We start from the raw sequence: 25,879 nt of genomic DNA, 5'->3' as shown, positions 1-25,879 counted from the left end.
GTATATAAAGCTGGGACGAAGAAGAAGGAAGGGGTGGAGGGACGTTCGGAGTGATGGCATCTATATTCCTAAGAAACCATTACGCATGATGGAGCCCTGCTTCCCTGGAGATGGCTGAACACCTGCCTGCCCATGGGGAGTGCTGAATGAATTCCTTGTTTTGCTTTGCTTGTGTGCACGGCTTTTGCTTTACCTGTTAAACTGTTTTTATCTCAAACCATGAGTTTCCTCACTTTTACTCTTCCAATTCTCTCCCCCGTCCCACCGTGGGGGAGTGAGCAAGTGGCTGTGTGGTGCTTAGTTGCCGGCTGGGGCTAAACCACGACTGAAATTGGGCAGAATGGAGTCCTAATGTCCTTAGAAGGCTACTAAGAAGGATAATATAGATGCCAAATGTAGGCTGCAAGCATGCCTGAACTTTGCGCTACTTATGGTAGAGGCTGGGGTGCACAGGAGACATAAGTCTCTGAAACCAGTGGTATTAGTGACAGCAGTCAAGTTCAGGATCTCAGGTTCTGAAATCTCATTTTATCTTTTTATACATCAAATCAATAGCAGAGGCTTCTGGCATCTTCTGAGACAGCAACAAACTGTTTTCCAAAGACAAGGAAATGAATTCAACCTTCATAATCACTGTGAATAAAGTCAACAAAACCATATAATGACTATCTAGTTTATGATTACAACTGATCAAAGTAATTATTATTAACAAAAAGTAATGCCACCAAAATCTTTGACATTTTAACATAATTTTAAGTAAGACCCTGTCTCCAAGAGTTTCACCTTGTATGAGAGTATTACATCTTGAATGAGAGTATTACAACTTTTTATTTTCACATATATTATATATGAAAATAAAAATTATTTAGGAGGTTGTAATTCACCTTAGACATCCAGTTATGTGCATCTACCTTCACAATGAGCCCATTACATACACCTTTTCATCATAATTTAAAAGAAAAAAAATCTCCTTATAAGACTGCATAGACACATCATATCTCAGAACTGTTTCCCCTATGTAAGTGTCTCTTCTGTATGCAGAATCCAAGGTAAGAAAGATCTTTGCTCTTTGTCTGTGGCATGAATTTTAGTTCAGCCATTTTGTGTCTGCATTGCTGACCATCAACTTTTTGACCAATACACAATTGCAAGCTTCCATTTTGTTGGGGGAGCTGGAAGTCATGAGGAACTAAATTTACTATAATCTTCATTTTAGAACTTTGCTTGAGGAGACAGCGGACTGATTCTAGAAGCTTTTCCTTTAAGGCCATATACCTTTTCTCCATTCTGTCCCAAGCTTTCATGTCCAGTATGCCAACCTCTTTATGAAATGGCTCAGACCTTTGCTCCTCTTATGTTTATAGCAAAAGATAGGACCATCACAAGGCTAGTAGCCATAAAAAGTTCACCTAATCATTTTGGTTTACAAAAATGACTGCTTACTGGAAAGTTGCGGGGGTGGGGTGTTTCAGCCTGATAAACTTAGTAAAAAATGCATATTGAAGTACCATGGTGATTTGGTTTTCTGGGTTTGGGAGATGCTGTTTATAATCAGGCTTATGGATTGTTATGATTCAGTTGAGAATCATTAAAAAGGGGAAACATAATGGTAAATTGTTAGAAAATATTTCAGTAATGAGGACTCTACTGTATTTCCACTACCAACCCTATGGAATATCATGCTAAATAGAAAACTCCTTTCCAAGAGCAGAATAAGCCCTGATACTTTATTGCTAGATTCTATAGCAATTTGCGCTTACTTACAATAAACTTATAGTACTCTATATAAACTGAGAAGCTTGTATCAAATTCAGGCTTCCATTTAAAATAGATATTGCAGATATTAGGTTTCAATTCAAGAAGAAAAATAACCTTCAGTGCTTCTTTTTCTAAAGGCAAAGTATTTAAAAAATCACCAAACTAGGTGAAAATTATTAAATTCCTCAAAAAATTATGCTTTCTTCTATTTCTTGAGACAATACAGTTTGTGATTCACAGGGTAACTGGTATCAAACACAAATGAGTGCTCTTATAAGCAATTTTATTCCTATCAATAATGGCAGACATTTACAAAATCAGAAGAATTTATCATTTGAGTTCACCTTAAAAAATAACTTATAAAGCAGTGCTATATGCAACATAAAACAGTTCAGGAGGGAGGGAGGAAAGCAATCTTTAATAATTAAAATGTAAGCATGAAAGAAAAGATGGAATACAAGTCCCTACTCCTCATTTCTGCTTAGGATGTCATGTGACAATATTTTACAATGTCTTGCAGGTTTATATATGTATGTGTGTATTTCTATATCACACACACATACATATACATTAACCCATATATTTACATAGACAGATAATTGTTTGCAGTTCCATCTTGGGCAATTCTGTTACGCCACTCTACTGTTGTCTCAATCATGTTTGGGACCCAATTTCTTGACAAAATTGGGGAGATGGTAGGAAAAAAAAGGTGGTTCTGATTGTGTCTGAGATCCTTTTGTTAAACTGTACACTGGGACAAATAATTTTCTTCTGTAGTAGCTCTGAACAGAGCCAACTCACTGTGGTCTTCATGAGGAGACTTGGTAACAGATCACACACTCATTGTCATGCTAGGGGAGTACTGAAAAAAGAGGAATCCATATTTTAACAACAGTTCTTTCCCAGGTAACTAAAACCACTTTTGGACAAGAGCAATGAGTTCAAATGTCAACAAGCTATTTGAATTTTCTCCTAAATTTGTACTATAGCACATGCTAAGTCTGTAGTTCATTTTGTGTTATCATAACTTCTGTTATACTTCTATCATTATGTAAAAATATAGCTATTGCTGATGAAACAAATTCATTTGACAGTTTCAGTGTTGGGCAGTGCTACCTGGGTAGCGTGATGAATCAATATTTCACTGATGCTTTTCATGCCTTTTACTGGTCAATGTTGGCTACTGGAGGGATTTAGCTGGGCAAGATAGCTACAAGATCTCAAACAGACCAGCTATATTTGTAGTCACTTGAACCACATAACTATTTTGAAGGGCTTTTTACTACTTGATAGGAAAAAGGTGAAGATACGTCTGACTGGAATTAAACTAGGTTTTTGGTTTATTTTTAAATTCTGTATTATAGATTTTATGAGGCAAGCTGAATCAAGTATCAGTGGTTATTCTTCTTTATGTGAACTGAAAATTCAATCACCATATTACATTATTATTGTATCACAAATTGAACTGCAGCCCTTATACAGGCTATAGTTACCCTCAAGTTAGCAATACTTCATTACAAATAATCAATGGGACACCACAATGTCTAATACAAATGCACATTTATATGCTTATTTTAATTTGTATTTCAACTGAAACTTATAGACTGCAGAAATACTTAATTGGCCTAAAATCTTCTAAGTAGAGAAAAATGTTCAAATGCAAGAAATATTAGTGCTATAAAAACTGATACAAGAAACGGGAAGACATTAATTTGCCTTGGCAAACACAGATATGTAATAAAAAACCCCTACCAAAGCTAGATTTTTGAGGTGGCCATTTCTATGTGTCGAAACATGTTCAGAAAAAGCATTTTGGATGGGTCTTCTCTGTCATATAAACTGCATAGAATGGACCACTTGGGTAAAATCCATTTTGTCCCATATCATGTTTCTGATGGTTTGTCTGCTTTAGGGCCTACTTCCATCATGTGCTGAGCCCTCTCATTGTGGGCCCAGCAAAGTTTATCTTACTAGTTGGGTCCCAGATTCATTCAGGTAGGAAAACTAGGAGTATCTAGAATCCAGTAAGTAGTAAGTGTCTGAGAAAACTAATTTTCTTTTGAGTCCATCTGATGTCCTTCTTTTAATGAGTTTGGTTTGGTGAACTGGTCTGCCTGCTGAATCAGACTGATTGTCCTCAGCACAAGTAAAACATACTGAGTTGAGAACTAACATAGACTATCATGACCAAAGATCACATTTAATGGACATTTTGTGGTTACTGATTTTTTTTGCAGATTTTGAAACATCAGTCTTTTTGCTTTGTACAAATCAATTTTCTCCAATACTCCAAACAATGAACACGTGCCCTCTTTATGAGGACACAAACAGCTAACATGCAGAAAATACTCTTCCTTTTCACTAGTTTAAGAAGCAACTGCCCCCCCCAGTTGATTTTAATGAAATTTGCCATGAACCTTGACTGTTGATCTAAGAGAAACTATCTAGTCTGAGCTAAATATCACCACTGGCATAGTTAATGGAGTTGCACTCACTTCTGAACAGCAGTGATTTCCAGTAAGAATAGAAGTGTTGAAGTCACTCAGCACTTCTGAAAAATCAGGCCACTTCTATATAGGAACCTAAATGTGGATTTAGAAACCCAACTTCAGGCATGAGTATCAAAATACTAGTCTTGCTTTGTAATGTATTTTATACCATGTTTTGCTGCCTCAAACATTCTCCATTTTAAAAAATATCATTTTTCCCAGAATGAACACTAGAGAGCATCTTTGCTTTCTCTGCTCTAAAAGCATGCTACATCTTTTCAATGCAAGATGTCTTGGTGCTCTAATTACATACTTCAGTGTGAATCCTGTTCTAAGAGACATCACTGCCCTGCAAAATACATGGTTCAGGAGTCAAAGCTTGAAAAAACAAAAATTGAAACACTTAAATATAAAGATCTGCCAACTATGTGTATCTAAGCTGTTCAGATATTGCCTGACAAATGCCTATTGTGCATTACTGAATATGTATGGCATAATTATTACTGCTTGACAGATTTAACTTTCATTGTCAATTGACCTCTTAATCTAGAAAAAGAGCTTCTGCAGTAAATCTACACCTCCCACATTTTTCAGTTTCAGCTCAACTTCTAACAGTATTTAGCACAATTTTTTAGTAAATCAGTACTATAATTTTAGAAACTAGTAAAAAACTACATAAGGCACAGCATTGCATTACAGGTACACTACAAAACTGTTTGTTCTGGTTGTTTTTCTTTTTTAAAATAAAAGATCAGGGATAAAGTTTTGCCAAGCAAAATACTACTTAAATACTTACGCTCTCACTCTGAAAAGGGTTTAGGAAGTTTCCACCCATTTCACCGTCATCCCTGGGAGTGCCAGGCTGATTACTCATGCTCATATTACTGGGAGAGTTCTGTTAAACAAGATTACAAAATACAGATGAAATGTTGAAGATTTCAGTTCCTTTCCCAGCTTCACATAGTGTGTCAAAAGAGTATCTATACACTGCACTGGAATTTCTGAACTTGAAAGATAAGTCTCTGTAGAGTTCTGTATGTTTCAATTACTAATTTTAACCTGCAAGGAAGTATTTTCTCTGCTGAAGTAACAACTATTCCCCTGTAATTCTTGTTTTAAGGCTATAGCCAGCATGTTCTCCTACTAAAGTTGGGAAAAGGTATAAATGAATATAAAGGAATAAGTATTAGCTCTGAAACTACATTAAATCAGTATGGTCAAATCAGTGGTATATGAGCATGTGCCTTGAAATATGTGAGTTCGCAATACGTACTAAAAGGTAGACGTGGACAGATCTGGTCTACACAGACCTTTGCAAATCAAGGCCTGTATTTGAAGCATTTGTTCATAGTGTGTAGTTAGTTGAAATAACGTCTAGTACAAATTTTGAGTTCCTAAACCACTTCACCAAGAGCAGTTATATACAGAGTTTATAGATAAATGAGTTAACAAGAGTATTAGATAAAAGACTTATGAATAACAGCCAGCCACAGGATTGGCCTTGCAAACATTTTCAGGAAGAGCTGTACTTTTGCTATTTGCTTGCACAGAGCATAATGCAGTAGAGTCTTCATCTACTTTTCGAGTGTCTAGGTGCAAGTGAAATGCGAATAAATAACAATACAAAGACTCCTGAAGGTAAGTTCTTTTCTTATGAAATGCTCCTGCACAACCACCTCTATAATGTTCAGAAAATGCTTTCAAGATTCAGTCACAGAAAGAATAAAACTAGATAATTGTCACCGAAATTATTCAGCATCAATAATCAGTACATGATTATTTTAAATACTACAAGTAGTTAGGTGTGTTTACACAGTTGATTTGTAGTACCCTACTATGCCTGGGGCATGGATGATTCTCTTTCCATCACAGTTAGACTCCTATTAATACGGGCTTTGTGATGGAAAAGGAACAGTCAGGGAAAAGGGGGAGTGAAATTATGAACTTCATCATAAAATATTTACTATGTAAAGTTCTTCCCTTGAATTTTTTTAATCCAGAAAACTTAATTTAAACACAAGATTTACAAATACAGCATATACTTATGTACATATCTGTACATATACAAATGCATCAGGCTTAAAGTTTGAGCAGGCTTAACACAAATTTTAAGCAGGCTTAACTCAAACCTGGTATAGTCAATGGGTAGGCTAACAAAATGCAACTCAAAGTAGTGCATTTGATCAAAGTGACCAAATGATAACATCTGTAAGAATCATAAATGAATTTGTCCTCTTTTTCTTCTGTTAATCCTCAATTACAATCCTAACACAGCATTTCTGTTACCTTACAGATTTATGAAGCTTCCTAAAAAAAGGCAAAATAAATCATAATTTGAAAATAACTGCCTGCAGTCTTCATTTAGTATAACTGAGGCTGCAATGGGGCAAACTTTGAGTGAAAAATAGGAAATATTAAATTAAAAGAAAAATCTCCTTACTGAAAGGCTGTTGTTAAGTTTTAACCATATCCCCCTGAAGGAAGATTACCATTTCCACCTGAATGGGCAAATATGTTTGTGGGTTCTGCCTGGTGTATTTTTTTCTGTTATAGATTAAATGTAAAATTAATTATATAACCACCATGAAGACACAACTGTTTTTAACTGACATCTGAAATGCAGCTTATAGAGTAGGGTCAAGACCCCTGCCTTAGCCCTGTTTGCTTCACAATCTAGTTCACTGGTTTTCAAACTGTGATCCTCAGATCTCCAGGAATCACTGGACAGCAGGTGAAGGATCCATCAAAGGCAACTAAAAATTAACTAGCTAATTAACATCAGACAATTAAGTTTGCTATTCAGTAAAGTTATTATACCAAATAATTATGAATCTACAGCTTGAAAAAGGTTGAAAGCTATTGCTTTAGTTCAACCACAGCTCTTGCACTTGAAGCAGGAACTAATTCAGGGAAGTCCTGTTGCATGTGTTATGCAGGAGGTGATACTAGACAATCGCATCAGTCCCTTCTGCCCTTAAAATCTATGAATCTATAGTTTAAAACCCACTAAGGCCTTGTCATATTTATTTTATATGATGCTTCCAGACTTTTGTTCATTCCTTGGGGATTTACTCCTATTTTATCTTTCTCTGTGTAGTATTAAGCTTTGAAATTCTGGAATTGCTATAGTGTGCCAGGCCCAAAGATTCAAATTCCTGACATAAATGCTTTTATAGCAACTTTTATTGCCAGTATGGGATCTAGCATCATAGCACTAGCTGAGTTTTTCCAAAGCAAATATTTCTTTGATGACTACAAAATTCCATGGGTGCTGCAAGAAACACTGATTATTGTTTATTTAATATACATAATTTCAGTTCATTTACTTTCCCCCATCTCAAACTACTTTATGTCGATTCATCAATTCATATCTATAGATTAAAAAAAAGTCATGTTTTGTCATTCAGCCTATTAAATTCAAATCTTCTCTGGAAAATGTAGCCATGAATTCTGTCAGCTGTAATGATTCTACCAAGACTGGATTAATTTTCTTCATCTCAGTGGTAATAGATAATCTGTTCCTCTAATATGCATTTTACTCCATTGAAAACCTGTGCCTGGCCTTGAGCATCTAGCAACGTGTACAACAAACTGTGTTAACTTCAGTGAACAATTTCTGTCACATTAATTAGCAATCTGGAAATCTACTTGTGAAAAAGCCAGTTGAACAACTAGCTGGTGATGTATAAAGGGAAACTGTTGCCTTAACAAGAAGAATCCTGGTAAACTATGTACAAAATTGGAAGGCAGACACATATTAATTTTGCATGCATCAAACCCCAGAAATCTACTATTCCTTGCATGCAAAACTTTTCTAATCGAGTTCCAAAAGTATTATATACTATTATCTACCTGATATTGCTAATGCTATATATAAGACTCTGCCCACACACTTTTACTAGTATCAATTAAGGCTGCATATTGGACATAGAGCTACTCAGAAAAAGATATTTCAAAGCTATTATATATAATGGTATAACAATACAACACTTAGTTCCCAATTAAACATCACTTTTCTTTTAGCTATTTGAAAAAGACTTGCATCAGATATGATTTCCATGATGTATTTATTAGGATTAACAAATTACAAGACTTCCAGGTAAATTTTTGGATCCAGGTTTTCTAATAACCATACTAGCGCATATGCTAATACTTAATACCAGTGGGTTGAATACAGGGTTTAAAAAATAATTTTAGTGGCAAGCTGATGGAAATGTTTTCTACTTTAAAAATGCTACATTTTGAAGAAAAAAAAATCTGAAGAAAAATTATAGACACTGATTAAAAATGTGCTGTATGCTTATTATCTCATTGGAGGTGTATACTGAATCATAGAATCGTTTAGGTTGGAAAATACCTTTAAAATCATCAAGTCCAACTGTTAACCCAGCACTGCCAAGTCCACCACTAAACCATGTCCCTAAAACCTACCACTGTACACCTGAGCACAGCACAGCTAAGGCAACATGGTCATTTCAATCTATTGTTGTACTCTTCACAGGGCCTGAATGTGATACAGATCTTCAAAACTTACAAAAATGTAGCACTGCTATAGATGATTTTCCCTCATAGCCCCAAAATGGCCTGAGGCATACTGCTGTGGTCCTACTCTCCATGAAAGGCCACAGAAAGTTATTCTGAGGCTATAATCGCCTATGTAATTTTAAAAGTACTGTATCATTAATTGAATAATGCTTCCTGTTTTTTGAACATTTGAAAGTGTATTTTAAATGAATTCATACTACAAAATTCTATTTTAACCCACAGGAATTTAGGCCAATATTTTCTTCCCTTTTGACATGTGTTTGTATCTCATCATATCTCAGTGCTAGCCTGAGAGAGCATCTACAGTGACATCCTTAGTATGACCATAACATGTGCAGACAAGCCTTAGCCAGATTCAAAGTGGCAAAGTCTGTACTGAGAGAGATCTAGCCACAGCGCTGTAGCACTTAGTCCTGGGTCAACCAAAAGATGCAGGCAATTAATTCACTCAAACTCTCATTCCTTTTTTTTTGAAGATTGATAAGAATTTTGTTACAGCAATTTCAAAAGAATGAGCTATAAAATTTTAACTGAAGCAATCCCTTCATCAATTCCATATTTATAGATCAAAAGCACAAAAATACAGGGAGACAATTTTAGTGATATTTTTATTAGTTTTAGTCAGTTACATCTGAAGATGCTGAATACAAAACACAGCATTTTACAAGGACAAATTTCTACCACTTTATCAACACTGAATAAGCTCATTAATTCCTTATTTGAATAAGTCCCTAAATTAATAATGATTACAGATGTAGCAGATTTTATTTTTAATGGAAGAAATGACACATTCAAACACAATATTATTTTTGTAGCTGCAAAAGCCTTCAGGTTAAACTCACATTCATTTTGCATATACTATTTTATGGCTGTGTTTACTACTTAATGTTTGTTTAACAGTTGTATCAAAACAGTGCTTTTTTGCAACTACTTTTTAATCTAGCTTTTAGGGACTTAGACTAGTGATTAAGATATTAATGTTGCCTTACAGAGGTGACAAAAGGAATCATGCAGTGCATAAAAGTAACATCCTAATGACATTTTCCCAAATTTGCACTCAACTAGAATTGATTATTAGAACTATATTCATTTGTCTTAACAGTATGGAAGATTATAACATGATAAATCAGATTATGAACTGGATATATGTTAATCATATTAATTAATACACATTGTTATGCAGCAAGAAAGAAGTCTACTTATACTCCTTATTGATTATAGATATTGTTTTTAAACTTTCAATTAATGCTAATTCTGTCTGTACAGCCTCCAAAGAGTTGACAAGCAGAAAATGTAGATACATAATAAAAAGTTTAAGAGACAATGAAAATATGTTTAGAGTGAAATATTATTCTAAAAATTCCAAATATTTTACTAGATACTCACTTTGGAAATACTGTCCATGTCTCCTGAGCCTTAAATTAAAATAGATAATTATTTAATTAGGTTTGAACTGAAAGTAATCTAAGAGCTTATTTTTCATACTAAAATATATAGTGTAACAGCAATATGTTAAAACATAACTATGCTTGATCTCCTCTCCTTCCCACTGTCTCTCTGAGTAAAAGTTTACAGTCAGTAGTGAATAATGTTAGTCTTTTCTCTGTGTACATACCTAATGAAAAAAAAAAAAAAGATAAAAGAATGAAGGACACATTTCTGATCTGTATCAGTTCCTTGAATGGCATCCTTTAGGATGAGACAGCCTGACACAACTCAGAAAATGATATGTCTAACCTCCCTGTCCTCTTAGTCAGGTACTGCAGTTCATTTTGGGTACATACACCTGAGGAAGATGTTGCTTCAGCTTGAGGAAAAAAAAAAGGCAAAATCATGGATAACTAGTAACAGTTAATGTTGCTGACAAAAATGATCACCATTTTTACCCAAAAATCCATAGAAGTCTGCTAATGAAATATCTCTAGGGTCAGCTGGGGGGTGTTTCATTAATGTCTTTGCCCCCAGAAGCAGAAGCCTACTACTGAAATTTGCTAAAATGACATCAACTTTGGATGCATTACAAATACTGATGATGATAATATCTTTCAGAAGAAAGTAGGTGATCCTGGGGACAGGAGTAATAGAAACAAAAAAAAAATTAAATATAATGAGTGCAAAACTAACAAAAAGAATTTTTGTCATATGCTGTAGCTCTCACTCGGTTGAAGCCAAGAATAAATGGAACATAATTTAAGGATGGATGTATCAAGAAAAACATTTCTAGCAGCAACAGACAGTAAACAATTCTGGTCACCTATTTTCAGGAAAGACATTCAAACTGGAATAGTGTCAGAGAAAAACAATCAAGAAAATAGAGTTATGGGGAGGAGACTGAAATAGCTTGGTATACTTATCCAGGCAAATTAAGGCTGAGAAGGGATATGATTTCTCACTATAAATACACCAGATACATAAATATTAGGAAGAGGAAGAGTCATTTTGTCATGGAAAACTTTTGTTGGAAATCAGAAAAAGATTTCTTTCTAACTGTCAGAAGCATGAACAGATATCCAGCAGAAGGGTTGTGGTCAAAGAAGCTAGAGAAGTTCAAGATAGAGCTTGACCAATTTATGCCTGTGTTTATGAGACATAACTGCCTACTACAGCATGGAACTGAATGCAGGAGATCTCTTCCAGTCTTACATTCCTAAAAGAACTCATGTTCCATTGTAGAAATTAATTTAACCTTCAAAAACAGTTGTTAATTTGACTAAACATGACATAATCTTTCTTTTAGCTGAGAAATAATCCTTGGGCTATAATAAGTGACAGAAAAAGATGCAATTATCATTTATAGGTTTTCATTTCCTTTCATTTCATTAGCAAATATAGCAACAATCCATTTTAGGATTGTAATACGTAAAGAGAAGCTATAAACTCACAAGATGGCCTTATGCAAGGTAATATAGGAATTTCAGAGATCTGCTTGCCAAGAAAAAAAGACAATTCTATTGGGTGTTAGATGCATTTTGTTGAATTTTGATTGCTCAAAATATATCTCCTAAGTGAGGTTTTATGGTTTGGTTTTTTTTTTCCTCATCTTGGCACAGCCTTTTCCAATTTCTCCCTTCTTACCTGTTTATACTTCCTGTCTCACAGTCTGTAGCTTCTAGGCTATAACTGTACTAATTTTCTGTCCATCATGGTAGTATGAATAGAAGCAGGGGGAACAGTGACAGCTTGGCTTCTGCTTGCCCATCATGTATTTAGCTTGCTTGGGTTTTTTCACATAAAGGAAAATGCTATTCAGCAGTGTTACAGGTGCCCTGTGTCATAGGGCCAGCTCCCAGATGTAAAAGAGAACCTTGCTGGTCAACAGTGGGGACCGAAGAGATCTGAAGTCTTTGCAGACTGAGGTTCCCCCCCTGTTGTTGCCTGTATGAATGACACTCCTTGGTGCAGATAGAAGTGAAGAACAGAATACAGAAACTGTATTCAGAGTTACTGGCTTGGTGTTATGGTATGAGTACAAATAAATACAAGGTATTTATTTACCTTGTGGGTATGGAAGAGGAAGGCATAAATGCAATTTATTTAGCTGCAGATTGTTGCTTAAATCCCTTTCAAGTGTGTATCATCCATCCAGCAAAGAGTAAGAGCAGAGTTTGCTAGGATAGTCAGGGGATAAAGCTTTGCATGTTTTGTAGAACTGTGTAAGGTTTCTCCCTTAGATAAGAGTCTTTTGAAAACCATAGTGTCAAAAGACAGGAAGTACTCTATTCTTCCTGCCTCTGCATGCCCTGACAAGAATGCATGTTCTTTCTTGGTGCACTAAAATGGCAACTGTCTGAAACTGCTTATGGTGATGGAATAATAAAACTAATACTTAACAGACAGAAGGCTAATTATAGAACAAATAAGTATATAAAAATATGGGATAAAACCAGCTTAACATATGCATCAATATATGTAATAACTTACTTCCATGTACTTGATAAGAACTCAGACCAGCATGTCATAATGACACCTTCTCAAGATTTTGAAAGAGGAAGGGAAGTAAAGAAAAATGGGTCTTATGCCATCAGTTCTACATTACAGTGATGGTATGCTTATAGAGTGGTTGGAAACAATTGGAATAAAATTATACTCTGTTACATAAATAACATACATTATTTTTCTTCCAGAGGTGCATTATATAATCTGTCATATGCTTAAAAAGTATCATAATATTTCTTATTAATGTATATACAGCTTTTTTCATTTTTAAAATATTTTAACATAGTGTCCCACATAACTTAGAGAACTAGACATAGAAAATGGCACTGGTCATTGTAAATTCACAATGTTCATAACATTTATTATTATTACCTAATGATCCATTCATATGATGTGAATCCATTCCATCTAGTCCACTCATAGGTCCATCTGATCCTGGCCCAATTGGAAACTATAAAAGGATCAGACATTAAAAAAATTTGCAACACAATTTTTTAAGATAATCTAATAAAAAAAAATTCTTCAGAAAAAAAAAAGGAAAAATGCACAGTCCCATCTCTGAATGTGAAAGGCAAGTGAAGTCTTCCATGTGATAATTGCAAAAAATGTCAGTTTTTTTTAATTTTTCCAATGCTACCTTCATCATTTTTTGAGAAACTCATTTCTGTAGACTGGCTAATCTACTTTAATACTTTGTACATGATTTTCAAACTTGCAAGTGCTGAACTAACTCTACTCCCATTGAAGTTACAGAGAATTTTATTATTCACTTAAATTAGTAGGTGATATATTCAGTTTACAAACCACCCTACCCTATCTATAGATACTCTGCATTATCTTTGCAATATCCTACAGATTTAAGATATTAACCTTAAAGTCAGTTCTTCAAAAACTTAAAGGCATTAGCATTACAGAACATTTTCGAAAATTCAGAGCATATCAATTTAGCAATATCTAAAAATCTATATTCTTAAAGTTTTACTGTCCTTTTTTCAAAAAGCCCACAATAGGGACTGTAATTAGATTAAATGTGGTTGTAATCACAAAAAATACAACAAGATTGAAGGCATATATAAAGATCAGAAATTAAACAAGTTCTATCTAAGAATAGAGAATTGAGACTTTGCCTCAGTCTTCACTGGCAATCTCTCTCCCCACACCTCTCAAGGGGAAGGCCTGCAAGACAGGGACTGGAAGAGCAAAGTCCCTCCCACTGTAAGAGAAGATCAGGTTCGAGACCTCCTGAGGAACCTGAACATGCACAAGTCTATGGGACCTGACGAGATGCACCTGAGAGTCCTGAGGGAACTGGCTGATGTAGTTGCCAAGCCACTCCCCATGATATTTGAAAAGTCCTGGCAATCAGGTGAAGTCCCTGGAGACTGGAAAAAGGGAAACATTGCACCCAATTTTAAAAAGGGAAGCAAGGAAGACCCTGGGAACTACCGACCCGTCAGCCTCACCTCTGTGCCTGGGAAGATCATGGAGCAGATCCTCCTAGAAGCTATGCTAAGGCACATGGAGAACAAGGAGGTGATTCGAGACAGCCAGTTTGGCTTCACAGAGGGCAAGTCCTGCCTGACTAACCTAGTGGCCTTCTATGATGGAGTGACCACGTCAGTGGACAAGGGAAGAGCTACAGATGTCATCTATCTGGACTTCCGTAAGGCCTTTGACACAGTCCCCCACAACATCCTTCTCTCTAAATTGGAGAGAGAGGGATTTGATGGGTGGGCTGTTGGGTGGATGAGGAATGGGTTGGATGGTCACACCTAGAGGGTAGTGGTCAACAGCTCAATGTCCAGATGGAGATCGGTGACAAGTGGTGTCCCTCAGGGGTCCATATTGGGACCAGTCCTGTTTAATATCTTCATCAATGGCATAGGAGGATCAAGTGCACCCTCAGCAAGTTTGCAGATGACACCAAGCTGAGTGGTGCAGTTGACACACCTGAGGGACAGGATGCCATCCAGAGGGACCTGGACAAGCTCGAGGAACAGGCCTGTGTGAACCTCAGGAGGTTCAACAAGGCCAAGTCCTGCACCTGGGTCGGGGCAACCCCCGGTACCAGCACAGGCTGGGGGATGAAGGGATGGAGAGCAGCCCTGCCAAGAAGGACTTGGGTGTACTGGTGGGTGAAAAGCTGGACATGAGCCAGCAATGTGCCCTCGCAGCCCAGAAGGCCAACCGTGTCATGGGCTGGACCCAAAGCAGCATGGCCAGCAGGTCAAGGGAGGGGATTCTGCCCCTCTCCTCCACTCTGGTGAGACCCCACCTGGAGTACTGCGTCCAGCTCTGGAACCCTCAGCACAGGAAAGACATGGACCTGTTGGAGTGGGTCCAGAGGAGGCCACAAAAATGATCAGAGGGATGAAACACCTCTCCCATGAGGACAGGCTGAGAGAGTTGGGGTTGTTCATCCTGGAGAAGAGAAGGCTCTGGGGAGACCTTATTGCAGCCTTCCAGTACTTCAAGGGGGTCTATAAGAAAGATGGGGACAGACTTTTTAGCAGGGCCTGTTGCAATAGGACAAGGGGTAATGGCTTATAAACTGGAAGAGAGTAGGTTTGTATTGGATATAAGGAAGAAATTGTTTATAATGAGGCTGGTGAGACACTGGAACAGGTTGCCCAGAGAGGTGGTAGATGCCCCATCCCTGGAAACATCCCAGGTCAGGTTGGATGGGGCTCTGAGCAACCTGCTCTAGTTGAAGGTGTCCCTGCTCATTGCAGGGGGGTTGAACTAGATCACCTTTAAATGTCCCTTCCAACCCAAACTATTCTATGATTCTATGATTCTGTGAATTCTGATTTTTGTCTGTTCTAGAACTACTGAAGTTTGGGCTAAAATAGTCACCAGTCCAGTAGTTAATGAGGCAAATACCTAAATGTTATCATTAGCTTTCATTCTTGACACCTTATTTAGATAAACAGGGTAGGTTTTATCTTCTTAAAGGTATTGGTTTTATTTTTTTTTTACAGAATAGCAGGGGAATATAACATTGGGACACTTTTAACAGTTTTATTCTCCCTCTTCAGTCATTAAGAGATTTTTTTATGATGTAAGTTTAAAGCCAGCGGAAACTAATGCTTGGTGGTAGCCCCTAGGATGGTGTCATATGGTACAGAAATCTATTGCACTGCAGTATGACAAACTAAGTCATCCCAAACATCCACATCCAGATGCCCATGCTTCTCAGGTCTTTTCTGTGTAGAAAAATAGGCCCCAATCATTATTTTGCATGTACTGGCATGATCAATTTGCAAAATATTAAATAAATGGACATGGTGTGATGGAAATGTAGTGGTTTGGATAAAACAAGGCTGTATAATTAAAAAAATATAACTAGATTCATATTTACATTAGGTCTGTTGGGTCCCGGTGGTACTGCATTCATTAAAGTGTACATGTTGTCTCCAGAGTTGGTTGAATCTGTAATAAGAGATTATTTTAAGTGCTAATATATACCTTTCAATAAAACTACTCACCTAATACATTTCTTGTCATTTAGTTCATATTATTTCTGTTCCTGAATCACTGGCAATATAATGGAAAATTTCATTCCCTTTTTTTCTATTTCTACCACACAATAGAACTATCAAAAGAAATAATTGCAATTGTCCCTACGTGACTATTTCTAGACTCTAGTTTTATGCATGACTGTTAAAAGGTTTATAAATCACCAAGTATCTGTAACTATTTAATTCCTTAAACCCTTTTTCCTGGAGTTCCAAATTACTTCACTCATCTTCAATACTCTATAAAACATGAGTTTCTCTCTTATCAACACTTGCTGTAATTTGTTTTCCATCTGTAATAACCAATACATACCTTCTTTTATATAGCCTTCAGGTTAGTGTAGTGAATTAAAATCTTTTATTCTCATTTGTGTCAGTCCATTAGATTTTGAATATATCTAACTATTCAGTGGAATATTGTGCAAAGATCCCCTCTCTAAGGACAGCTTTAGCTAATGTATCTTCATGGTACAGCGCGGTACAATGCTTCAAAATCAACCTGAATCAAAAACCAACAAACCCATGTTGGCACAGTGTGATGCCTAAGCTATAAGTTCTTCTAAGAGCTTCACTGGGCCTTGCCAGAAGTTGACACAGTTATACTGCTTCTCAGTCTGGGATTACTTCACATAAAACCAGAGGACAGATATGCCCTTTCCCTCCAATCAATGTACATGAACTTTCAAACTGGAGCACCTCCAAGAGTTGAAATGCAAGATTTAAATAATGACATATGGAATACAACCCACATAACTCTTCTGGTTGAACTTAGGAAATCAATGCCTGAAAAATACTAGTAGATACAAATTATTCATTCCCAGCTCTAACTTATCCCTACTGCTAACACACACAAAATCTTAGGACCCCTCATCAATATTTGTAAGAGGAGAAGGAAAAAATGCAGCAGATATGTAGACAAATTAGGAAAAACCTAAAGGTTTTTTGTAAAAAAAGGTTTTTTTGACAAGAGATAGGCCATGTAACAAAAAAAGTTTACTGAGAGGAGAATGACCTCAGAAAAGTCTAAATAAATCCCTAAGGGGACAGCATATCTTTAAAAAATATAGCCAACTCTGGAAAAACACTACCCTCTACAAAAAGAGTAAAAGAATAGCTAAGTAGCTCTATACCTAGTTCCTCCAAAACACTATTCCATCTCTTTGAACCGTGAGTTTTGAGCTTAACAGCAGAAACAGAAAAACACTGCTGAGCTGTAAATCTTTTTCCAAAACAAGGGACTTATGAGTCAGCAGTAGTGAAAGTAAGAAAGCCTAGACCAGGCTGATGTGTGTTGGAACTGGGAATGCAGCCTGACCTCGTGCAAGAATATATTTGTATGTACTCGGGGCAGTTAAAATCAAGGTCTTTGTCTATTCTTTTATCTTTCTGATACAGGTTTCCAAGCATTAATTAAGGTAACCTTGGTGAGTAAATAATTTCATTATATACAAAGAACTATGCATCACTAGAACATTCAAATATATTGTCTAAAAAAAGAGGGAAACTAAAAGCTTTTAGCCTAAAGTTAGCAAAAGTAAAATTAGCATATTAAAAGTTATTTTTAATGTTCAAGGAAGTAGACACTAAGTTCTTTAACCACCAGATCCTTTTGAAACATACAACCCTGGCTCACCCTAAGTTCTACTGCCTTTTGTAAAAGTCCTTGACTACTTAGCAACAACTGAAAATATCAGCATGTTATCAACATTTTCTTCATCCCAAATCCAAAACACAGCCTCACACTAGCTTCTGTGAAGAAAACTCACTCTATCCCAGCTGAAACCAGGACACACATACAGATTGATTGGACCATAGGAACATTCAGAGCTGGAATTTTTTTTTCAGAGGTGAGTGAGTACCTTTGCAAAATTCTCAGGTGGCCAATGTCCAAGTGTTTTTATATTTTGGAAAGCAGAGGACTTAAAACACCTTAGAATCTCTTTAACTGAAAATAGAAACAATTCCTCAATAGATGCTTTATTTTAAGTGCACAAAGACAGCTTAATACATGCCATAACTACAGTGCTGACTACTTTTAAAAGTGCAGGCTGTCTGTGGGTTTGTTTTTATGTTAAAAGGGATTCTACCTTTTAACTGCCAGCTCACATTAATTATCTTTTTCACTAATGATATGAACAAGAAGGCCCTACTTTTTATTTCAGGTCACATTTTAAAGCCCTAGAACTGTATTTAATTAAGATTTTACATCAGTGCAGTAAGTTTTCATGGGAAGTTAGAAAACTTCTCTACCCTCTTGTGCTCTAGAGGACAGCAAGAATATGTAGTACGTGAGGACTGAGGATGCTATAGCATCATCAAGGTGAACAGGTCCCTCTTAGCTGGTCAAAGTGGGTTACAAAGACAGATGTTGGCCAAAAGGAGTCTGAATATCTGCTGAATATTGGGTTACACAAAAAATAATTAGTTTCTTTTTAGCATATATCTGATAATATCCATGGGAGGAGAGCATCCTCTATATCTTGCAGTTCTTCCTTCATGTCAGATACTTTGCTGAACATCTATGGAGGGAAATACATCTAGTTGACCAACTTTAAGCCTTGAGGAGCTAGCTAGTTGTCCTGAATGCTCCCATCCTCCTCCTTGATTCTTTAAACCTTAATAGGAATGGTGGCCAATCTGTATGGCCAAAATCTCCATGTGGTCAGAATTCCAAGATACAGATCATGTAACTTGGAGAAACAATGGGACAGTGAAGTTCTGGGAACAGATCACAAATAGGATACGACAGTGGTTCCTCTTGGGCCTTACTCCTCCATTGCTGGATAGAGTAGAGCAGTCTGTCCAGCATAACCATGCTGTCAGTCAGATGACATAGCCATGTGATGCAGGCATTCTTCTGAGTCATGCATAGCTAAAGAGCTATATATCGGTAAGGTCTATCACATAGGGTACTATAGAGGAAGTTTCACAGGATTCAAAAATCTCCTGATTTCAGAACTGGAAGAATTGTCCTGAAAAACATTAGCAAAACCAAATACACATTCTGTCTTCTTCCTTTTTTTTCTTGCTATTGCTAAAACCATGCAAGAAAAGATGGGCTCAAGAGCCAGAGTAATGAATTGCTTTGAACTGCACAGATACAAGGCTTTGCACCTCTGCAAGACAGCAGGGAAAGAAAGGAAGGGAAAGAGCAGAAAAACAACCCTGATACAGAAAGTAGAAAACTACTACCTTCTCATTAGTTGATCCTTCATGAAAAAGGTATTAATTGGATCTATCAGTTTGCACATAAAAATCTGAAAAGAAGAACTTGCGTACTTCTTAAAATCTCTTATAATTTTCTTTCATTTTTTTCTGAGTAGATTTCAATACCTGCTGGACTAGGCATGATAGGTGTTCCTGGTGGCCCTCCACCTCCTGGAGGACCCTAGAGAGGGTAGAAAATAACAGTTAGCATGAAAGGAAAAAAATACCACAGTCAAGAATGAATACAGTACAAAAGAAAAAAGTATCATGAATGTCATGAGTTACTCTGGTAAAAACATGCACATTTTCTGATAAGCTAGCAAAACAGCTCATTAAGAAAACATCATTGGTCAGCAGACTTTGGCACAGAGTTCTCATATATGCAGATCTATGGATCCAAGAAGATCCATTACTCAAAAACTTTGAACTGTGCTGTGAGTCAGACAAGAGGGATACTTAGATCAGGGCCTAAGACAAATATATTCAATTCCCTCATCCTACTTTTCTTACCACCAGTTTTCCAACTGGCATTTCTCTTTCATTGCTCTCAGTACATAGTCAATGGCAGGGTAACCAATGTTTGCTAAGCACAAAATATGGGGATGCTTTGTGAGGACAGAAGAAGCTAATCATATGAAGAAAGCTTTCTTTTTGAGGCAGACATGGTATCTCAGTATAATGTCAATCTTAATTCAGTCTGTATAATATTACACAATGCTTTTTTAATAAAATCTGTGTGTATATGTATATGTGTGTCTGTGTGTCTGTGTATATATGCATGTATATATATCTGGACAGGCTGGATCGATGGGCCGAGACCAACTGTATGAGGTTTAACAAGGTGTCCTGGTTTCAGCCAGGATAGAGCTGGTTTTCTTCACAGAAGCTAGTGTGAGACTGTGTTTTGGATTTGGGATGAGGAACTGTTGATAATGTGCTGATGTTTTGGGTTGTTGCTGAGCAGTCAAGGACAGTCCAGCTTCTCGTGCTGGCCTGCCAGCAAGCAGGCTGGGGGTGCACGGGGAGCTGGGAGGGGACACAGCCGGGACAGCTGACCCAGACTGGCCAAAGAGATGTTCCCTACCATCCGACGTCATGCCCAGTACATAAACTGGAGATGGCCGGGGGGTGGAAATCGCTGCTCGGGGATGGGCTGTCGATCGCCAGGTGGTGAGCAATTGCTGTATTGGGCATCACTTGTTCTTGTACATTCCTTTGTTGGTATTATCATTGTTGTTCCCTTCTTTCTTTCTGTCCTATTAAACCGTGTTTATCTCAACCCATGAGGTTTTTTTCCTAATTCTCTCCCCCGTCCCACTGTGGGAGGGAGTGAGCGAGCGGCTGCGTGGTGCTTAGTTGCCGGCTGGGGCTAAACCACGACAGTCCTTTTTGGCACCCAACATGGGGCCCGAGGCTTGAGATAATAACGGTTGCAGGTCACAATATCAGTTTATTTGATTTGCATGATGCTCTCGTCTTTGTTGCACATGTTAAGGATCGGTGTTGGTCTCTGCGGGCTGCTGAACTCGCCTGTGAGTTTTGTTTTTAGAACACTGACCTTGAGCTTAATGTGGTATCATCTGAGCTCTGTACTAAAGCCATTACTGTATTTTGGCTACAGTCTTATGGAGACGATTAGCAATTATACTTCTGCCTCTGAAAGGCTTTTTATGGAGGAAATGCAGAATGGTACCTTTGCTACCCTCTATCATAATGTTTCCTCCTTCATCACAATAATCTTTCCGTATTTTGAACACCCTTGGGTAGTTAAAATACCTCTATTGCTACTTCTGGGGAACATTGTTTCGGTTTTGTCTAAGGTTGGCAAGCAATTTAAGAATATCACCCGGAGATCTGCCCCAAGGCTGGATAGTTATGAATGGCAGGGCGTGTGGAACAGCATGGGCAAATGCCTGGGGTGGTGGGCACCTCCGGTGTTTAAGGGGATGGCCTGAGAGTGAGCCCCGTTCTGTTGGTGCGCCTGCGCACTACCTGCGTGTCTGTGGCCGTGACGAGAGCCCGCCCTGCTCTCATCTGCTCGGCCCGGGGGCGTCTCGGCAGCGTGTGCGCGAGGTAGGGGCGAGCGAGGGCACTGGCAGCGCCCGGCACTCTCTGCCAGCGGTCCGGGGACTTTCCCCTAGGCGGGCGTGGAGCCCGTGAGGAACTAATGTCCTCCGTGTGTGGCCTAGCGAGCAGGTCTTCAGAACATCCCCTATCATGCACCAGCTTCCGGAAAAATTGAACACTACAACGGACTGTTAAAGACTACACTGAGAGCAATGGGTGACGGGACATTCAAACATTGGGATAAACATTTAGCCAAAGCCACCTGGTTAGTCAACACCAGGGGATCTACTAATAGAGCCGGCCCTGCCCAATCAAAACTTTTACGTACTGTAGAAGGGGATAAAGTCCCTGTGGTGCATGTGAGAAATATGCTGGGGAAGACAGTCTGGGTCACTCCTGCCTCAGGCAGGACTGTCGTGGTTTAGCACCAGCCGGCAACTAAGCACCACGCAGCCGCTCGCTCACTCCCCCTCCCACAGTGGGACGGGGGAGAGAATTGGGAAAAAAACCTCGTGGGTTGAGATAAACACGGTTTAATAGGACAGAAAGAATGAAGGAAACAACAATGATAATACCAACAAAGGAATGTACAAGAACAAGTGAGGCCCAATACAGCGATTGCTCACCACCCAGTGATCGACAGCCCGTCCTTGAGCAGCGATTCCCGCCCCCCGGCTAACTCCAGTTTATGTACTGGGCATGACATCGGATGGTAGGGAACATCTCTTTGGCCAATCTGGGTCAGCTGTCCCGGCTGTGTCCCCTCCCAGCTCCCCGTGCACCCCCAGCCTGCTCGCTGGCGGCCCAGCACGAGAAGCTGGACTGTCCTTGACTGCTCAGCAACAACCCAAAACATCAGCACATTATCAACAGTTTCTCATCCCAAATCCAAAACACAGTCTCACACTAGCTTCTGTGAAGAAAACCAGCTCTATCCTGGCTGAAACCAGGACACAAGGCCAAGTGCCAGGTCCTGCACTTGGGTCACAACAACCCCATGCAACGCTACGGGCTTGGGGAGGAGTGGCTGGAGAGCTGCCAGGTGGAAAAGGACCTGGGGGTGCTGGCTGACAGCCGGCTGAACATGAGCCAACAGTGTGCCCAGGTGGCCAAGAAGGCCAACAGCATCCTGGCCTGTATCAGCAATAGTGTGGCCAGCAGGAGTAGGGAAGTGATCGTGCCCCTGTACTTGGCACTGGTGAGGCCGCACCTTGAATACTGTGTTCACTTTTGGGCCCCTCATGACAAGAAGGACGTTGAGGTGCTCGAGCGTGTCCAGAGAAGGGCAACGGAGCTGGCGAGGGGTCTGGAGCACAAGTCTTATGAGGAGCGGCTGAGGGAACTGGGCTTGTTCAGGCTGGAGAAGAGGAGGCTGAGGGGAGCCCTTATCGCTCTCTACAACTACCTGAAAGGGGGTTGTGGCGATGAGGGTGTTGGTCTCTTCTCCCAAGTAACCAGCGATAGGACGAGAGGAAATGGCCTCAAGTTGCGCCAGGGGAGGGTTAGATTAGATATTAAGAAAAATGTCTTCACCGAAAGTGTTGTCAAGCACTGGAACAGGCTGCCCAGGGAAGTGGTTGAGTCACCATCCCTGGAGGGATTTAAAAGACATGTAGATGTGGTGCTTAGGGACATGGTTTAGTGGTAGACTTGGCAGTGTTAGGTTAATGGTTGGACTCAATGATCTTAAGGGTCTTTTCCAACCTAAATGATTCTATGATTCTATGATAATTCCTTCTCAAATTAATGACAAATGAATAAAATATGTCAGGATGATGCCAGCTGCATAAATTTGGGTACAGTCATATCACTTACCTAGAGTGCTAAGTGATAGAATACAAAACAAAACCCCAAGGAATATCTATTTACTTAGTTTCAGGTATTTCTGTGTTGTATATTTGTTTATGAGTAAACACTGTACACAGACTGCTCTGGTTGTTAAACAAGCTTTTTAAGTTTTTTTAGAAATGACTCCAATAATTTTTTTCTAAAAGTCCTAATTGTTTAGTAAGAACTTAATCATAACTTCTTGCTTCCTACATTTGCAGATCCACTAATATTTTGAAGTAACATGAAAAACTGCCTACTTATAGTTTGATAAAAATGTTATGATGTCAATAAAAATAAACTGAACCCCTCACATTTTCCATAATAAAAATGTTGTAGAATGCTAACAGATGATTATTTTAACTGCTATATGACTTTTATTATATTTTTTATCATTTCTTATATATTTTTTCAATAGCATTTAATATAAAGGTTTGATTGTTCCTTTCTGCTTAAGAGGACATTGCTGAGATTTGCTAAAATTCACTGAAATATTTTGGAATGAGGCAGAGAAGTTCTGGAGTTAAAACAATAGATGCTTTCTCACTGGCCTGCTCAAAGTAACATTTCTTACAAAACCCTTTGCAGCAATACACTGGCGAACACTGTTTCCAGACAGTCAAAATCAGTAATGTAACATCTTTATGGCTGATAGCACTCATCCCCAGGTTCAAACAAGGAAAATACTTAACACTTCAGTGGGAAGCATCTCTGCCAATCAGTGATTAACTCTCAGTTAATTCTAGATTAGAGACAAATCTTTTACCCAGAAGTAGCAGCATGTTCCTGCAGTCAAACAACATATATATACCTCTATGCCCTTATATATAACACCACCTACCAGTTCATCTTGTGATTCCCTTTCATTGTAAAATAAGCAGGTCACTGGGCATCTTTTATAAAGTATGAAACCCACAGGTCAAGGCATAATCACAATTTCATTTCATACTGCTAGCAGCCCCATAGCTCTTTTTCCCTCCAAAATATAATTGAATCAGAAATGAATGTGTTAAGATTGGCCTTCACAAAAGTGTTTGAAATGCTTATTCAGACCTCAGCAAGGAAAAATTTCCCCATTTCCATTGTAGAGCTACAGACTCTAAATTCAAAGGGGCTGAAACAAGGATCTAAAACAATTATAAAGTTTCAACATGTGTCACTAATCAACTGTAAGTTTTGCAAATTCCTTAATATATGGAAGGTTATTGATTACATGATTAGTTTGACTGTAGTATAGAATTCTTTAGCCTAATAACTATGTGATTATGTTTAACGGCCTACTCTCATAGTCCTCAGGCTGCATTTCCTCACTGCTAACATTGCACCTATGCGTAAACGGTTAATCACGACTAAAGCAGGCCTCATGAAAATTAAAACAAAGAAGAGTTAAGAGCAAGGACTGAGAGACTAAAGAGAACAGAGAAGATATCTTAACCTTGAGCGTAGGGACAGACTGGCAGGAGTGCTCTAACAAGGGTGATAAGAAGGAACCGCTCGGCTGGACAACAGAAGGGGCAAACATCCAAGGAGAAGGAACTATCCTCAGGAGACCCGTGACCAGAAAAGGGAAAAAGGAGGAGGGGGCTAACTCCCCAAACGACCCGAGACCCCCGCGCACGTGTAGTGTAGTTTTGCAACGCCAGCATTACGTAAATGTAGTAGATAAGCAGGGAGGCGGAGATTTCTCGGAAGATGTGTGAATATTCATGTCTTTAAGGTATATAAAGGATGAACTTTTGTTTCAGCGCACGCATATTAGGAGGAGATATCCCCCATCCGTCCGGCGCTGCAATAAAGGTGTCTGCTTAATGACACTTTGATGTTATTGGGTTTAAATTTCTTAAGTTTGGATTTCTTTGAATCAGAGCCTTTAATTCACATATTCTGAATTTCTGGGAATTTTTATCCTTTTATCCATGTACTTGTGCAGTAAGCTTATGTAGTGATCCTGACTGGAAAAACACTGTACAATCAAGGAGTTAGTGATCCACATAACAGTTAACCTGAGTAGGCCCAGGCCTGTGCTACGCTGTGCTACACAGACACCCTCTCCTTCAGATCTATGTTGCGCTGCACAAATCCTTTGGCCGCAGGATAAACTCAGCCATATCACTGTACAAGAGGAGCCCGCAAGCAGCTCCAACTTGGTACCAGCGATTATGCCTTGCCTTCATCTAAAAATGCAATGAGAAGTTCTCACGTGAACATCCTTCCTGTTTGCTGGTAGAAATGATGAATAGAGTTGTTTCCTTGCTTAGGGACATGGTTTAGTGGTGGACTTGGCAGTGCTGGGTTAAGAGTTGGACTTGAAGATCTTAAAGGTCTTTTCCAAACTAAATGATTCTATGATTCATTTAAGAAAATCCTATAACAGCTTGAATGACCAAAATGCGGTACTCCTTCCATGGATGGGATCTGGGTCTGCACAGCATGCTGTGCATGGACTGGAGGGCCGTTTGATGCTATACCACTTGGGGTTCCCAGCATCTAAAGTGACATAAGTTTATATATATTATTCTCTCGTTCTTTACA

The 25,879-nt window shown here is 38.5% G+C and overlaps 1 protein-coding gene across 28 annotated transcripts in view; it reads right to left on the bottom strand.

The window, feature by feature from the left end:
- Positions 1–2,567: 2,567 nt before the first annotated feature.
- The window catches only part of LOC309415090 (single-stranded DNA-binding protein 2-like), a gene marked incomplete at both ends in the record, with an annotated part of 232,259 nt that continues 208,947 nt past the window's right edge, over positions 2,568–25,879 (bottom strand). For 17 of the 28 annotated variants that reach the window (XM_082012506.1, XM_082012517.1, XM_082012530.1 and 14 more), the window contains 6 exons: positions 2,591–2,620; positions 5,044–5,142; positions 10,179–10,207; positions 13,101–13,179; positions 16,090–16,160; positions 19,580–19,634. In XM_082012506.1, coding sequence (XP_081868632.1) covers positions 2,591–2,620; positions 5,044–5,142; positions 10,179–10,207; positions 13,101–13,179; positions 16,090–16,160; positions 19,580–19,634 — 363 coding nt within the window. Of the gene's footprint in view, positions 2,621–5,043; positions 5,143–10,178; positions 10,208–13,100; positions 13,180–16,089; positions 16,161–19,579; positions 19,635–25,879 lie in introns of all 28 variants that reach the window. The other 11 variants (XM_082012508.1, XM_082012511.1, XM_082012521.1 and 8 more) reach the window with 4 other exon arrangements.

Source organism: Phaethon aethereus (assembly GCF_964289735.1).
Source record: "Phaethon aethereus genome assembly, chromosome: W".
Classification (NCBI taxonomy): Eukaryota; Metazoa; Chordata; class Aves; order Phaethontiformes; family Phaethontidae; genus Phaethon; species Phaethon aethereus.
Note: the sequence above shows the minus strand (reverse complement) of the source record. Positions and strands in the feature narration are given on the sequence as shown.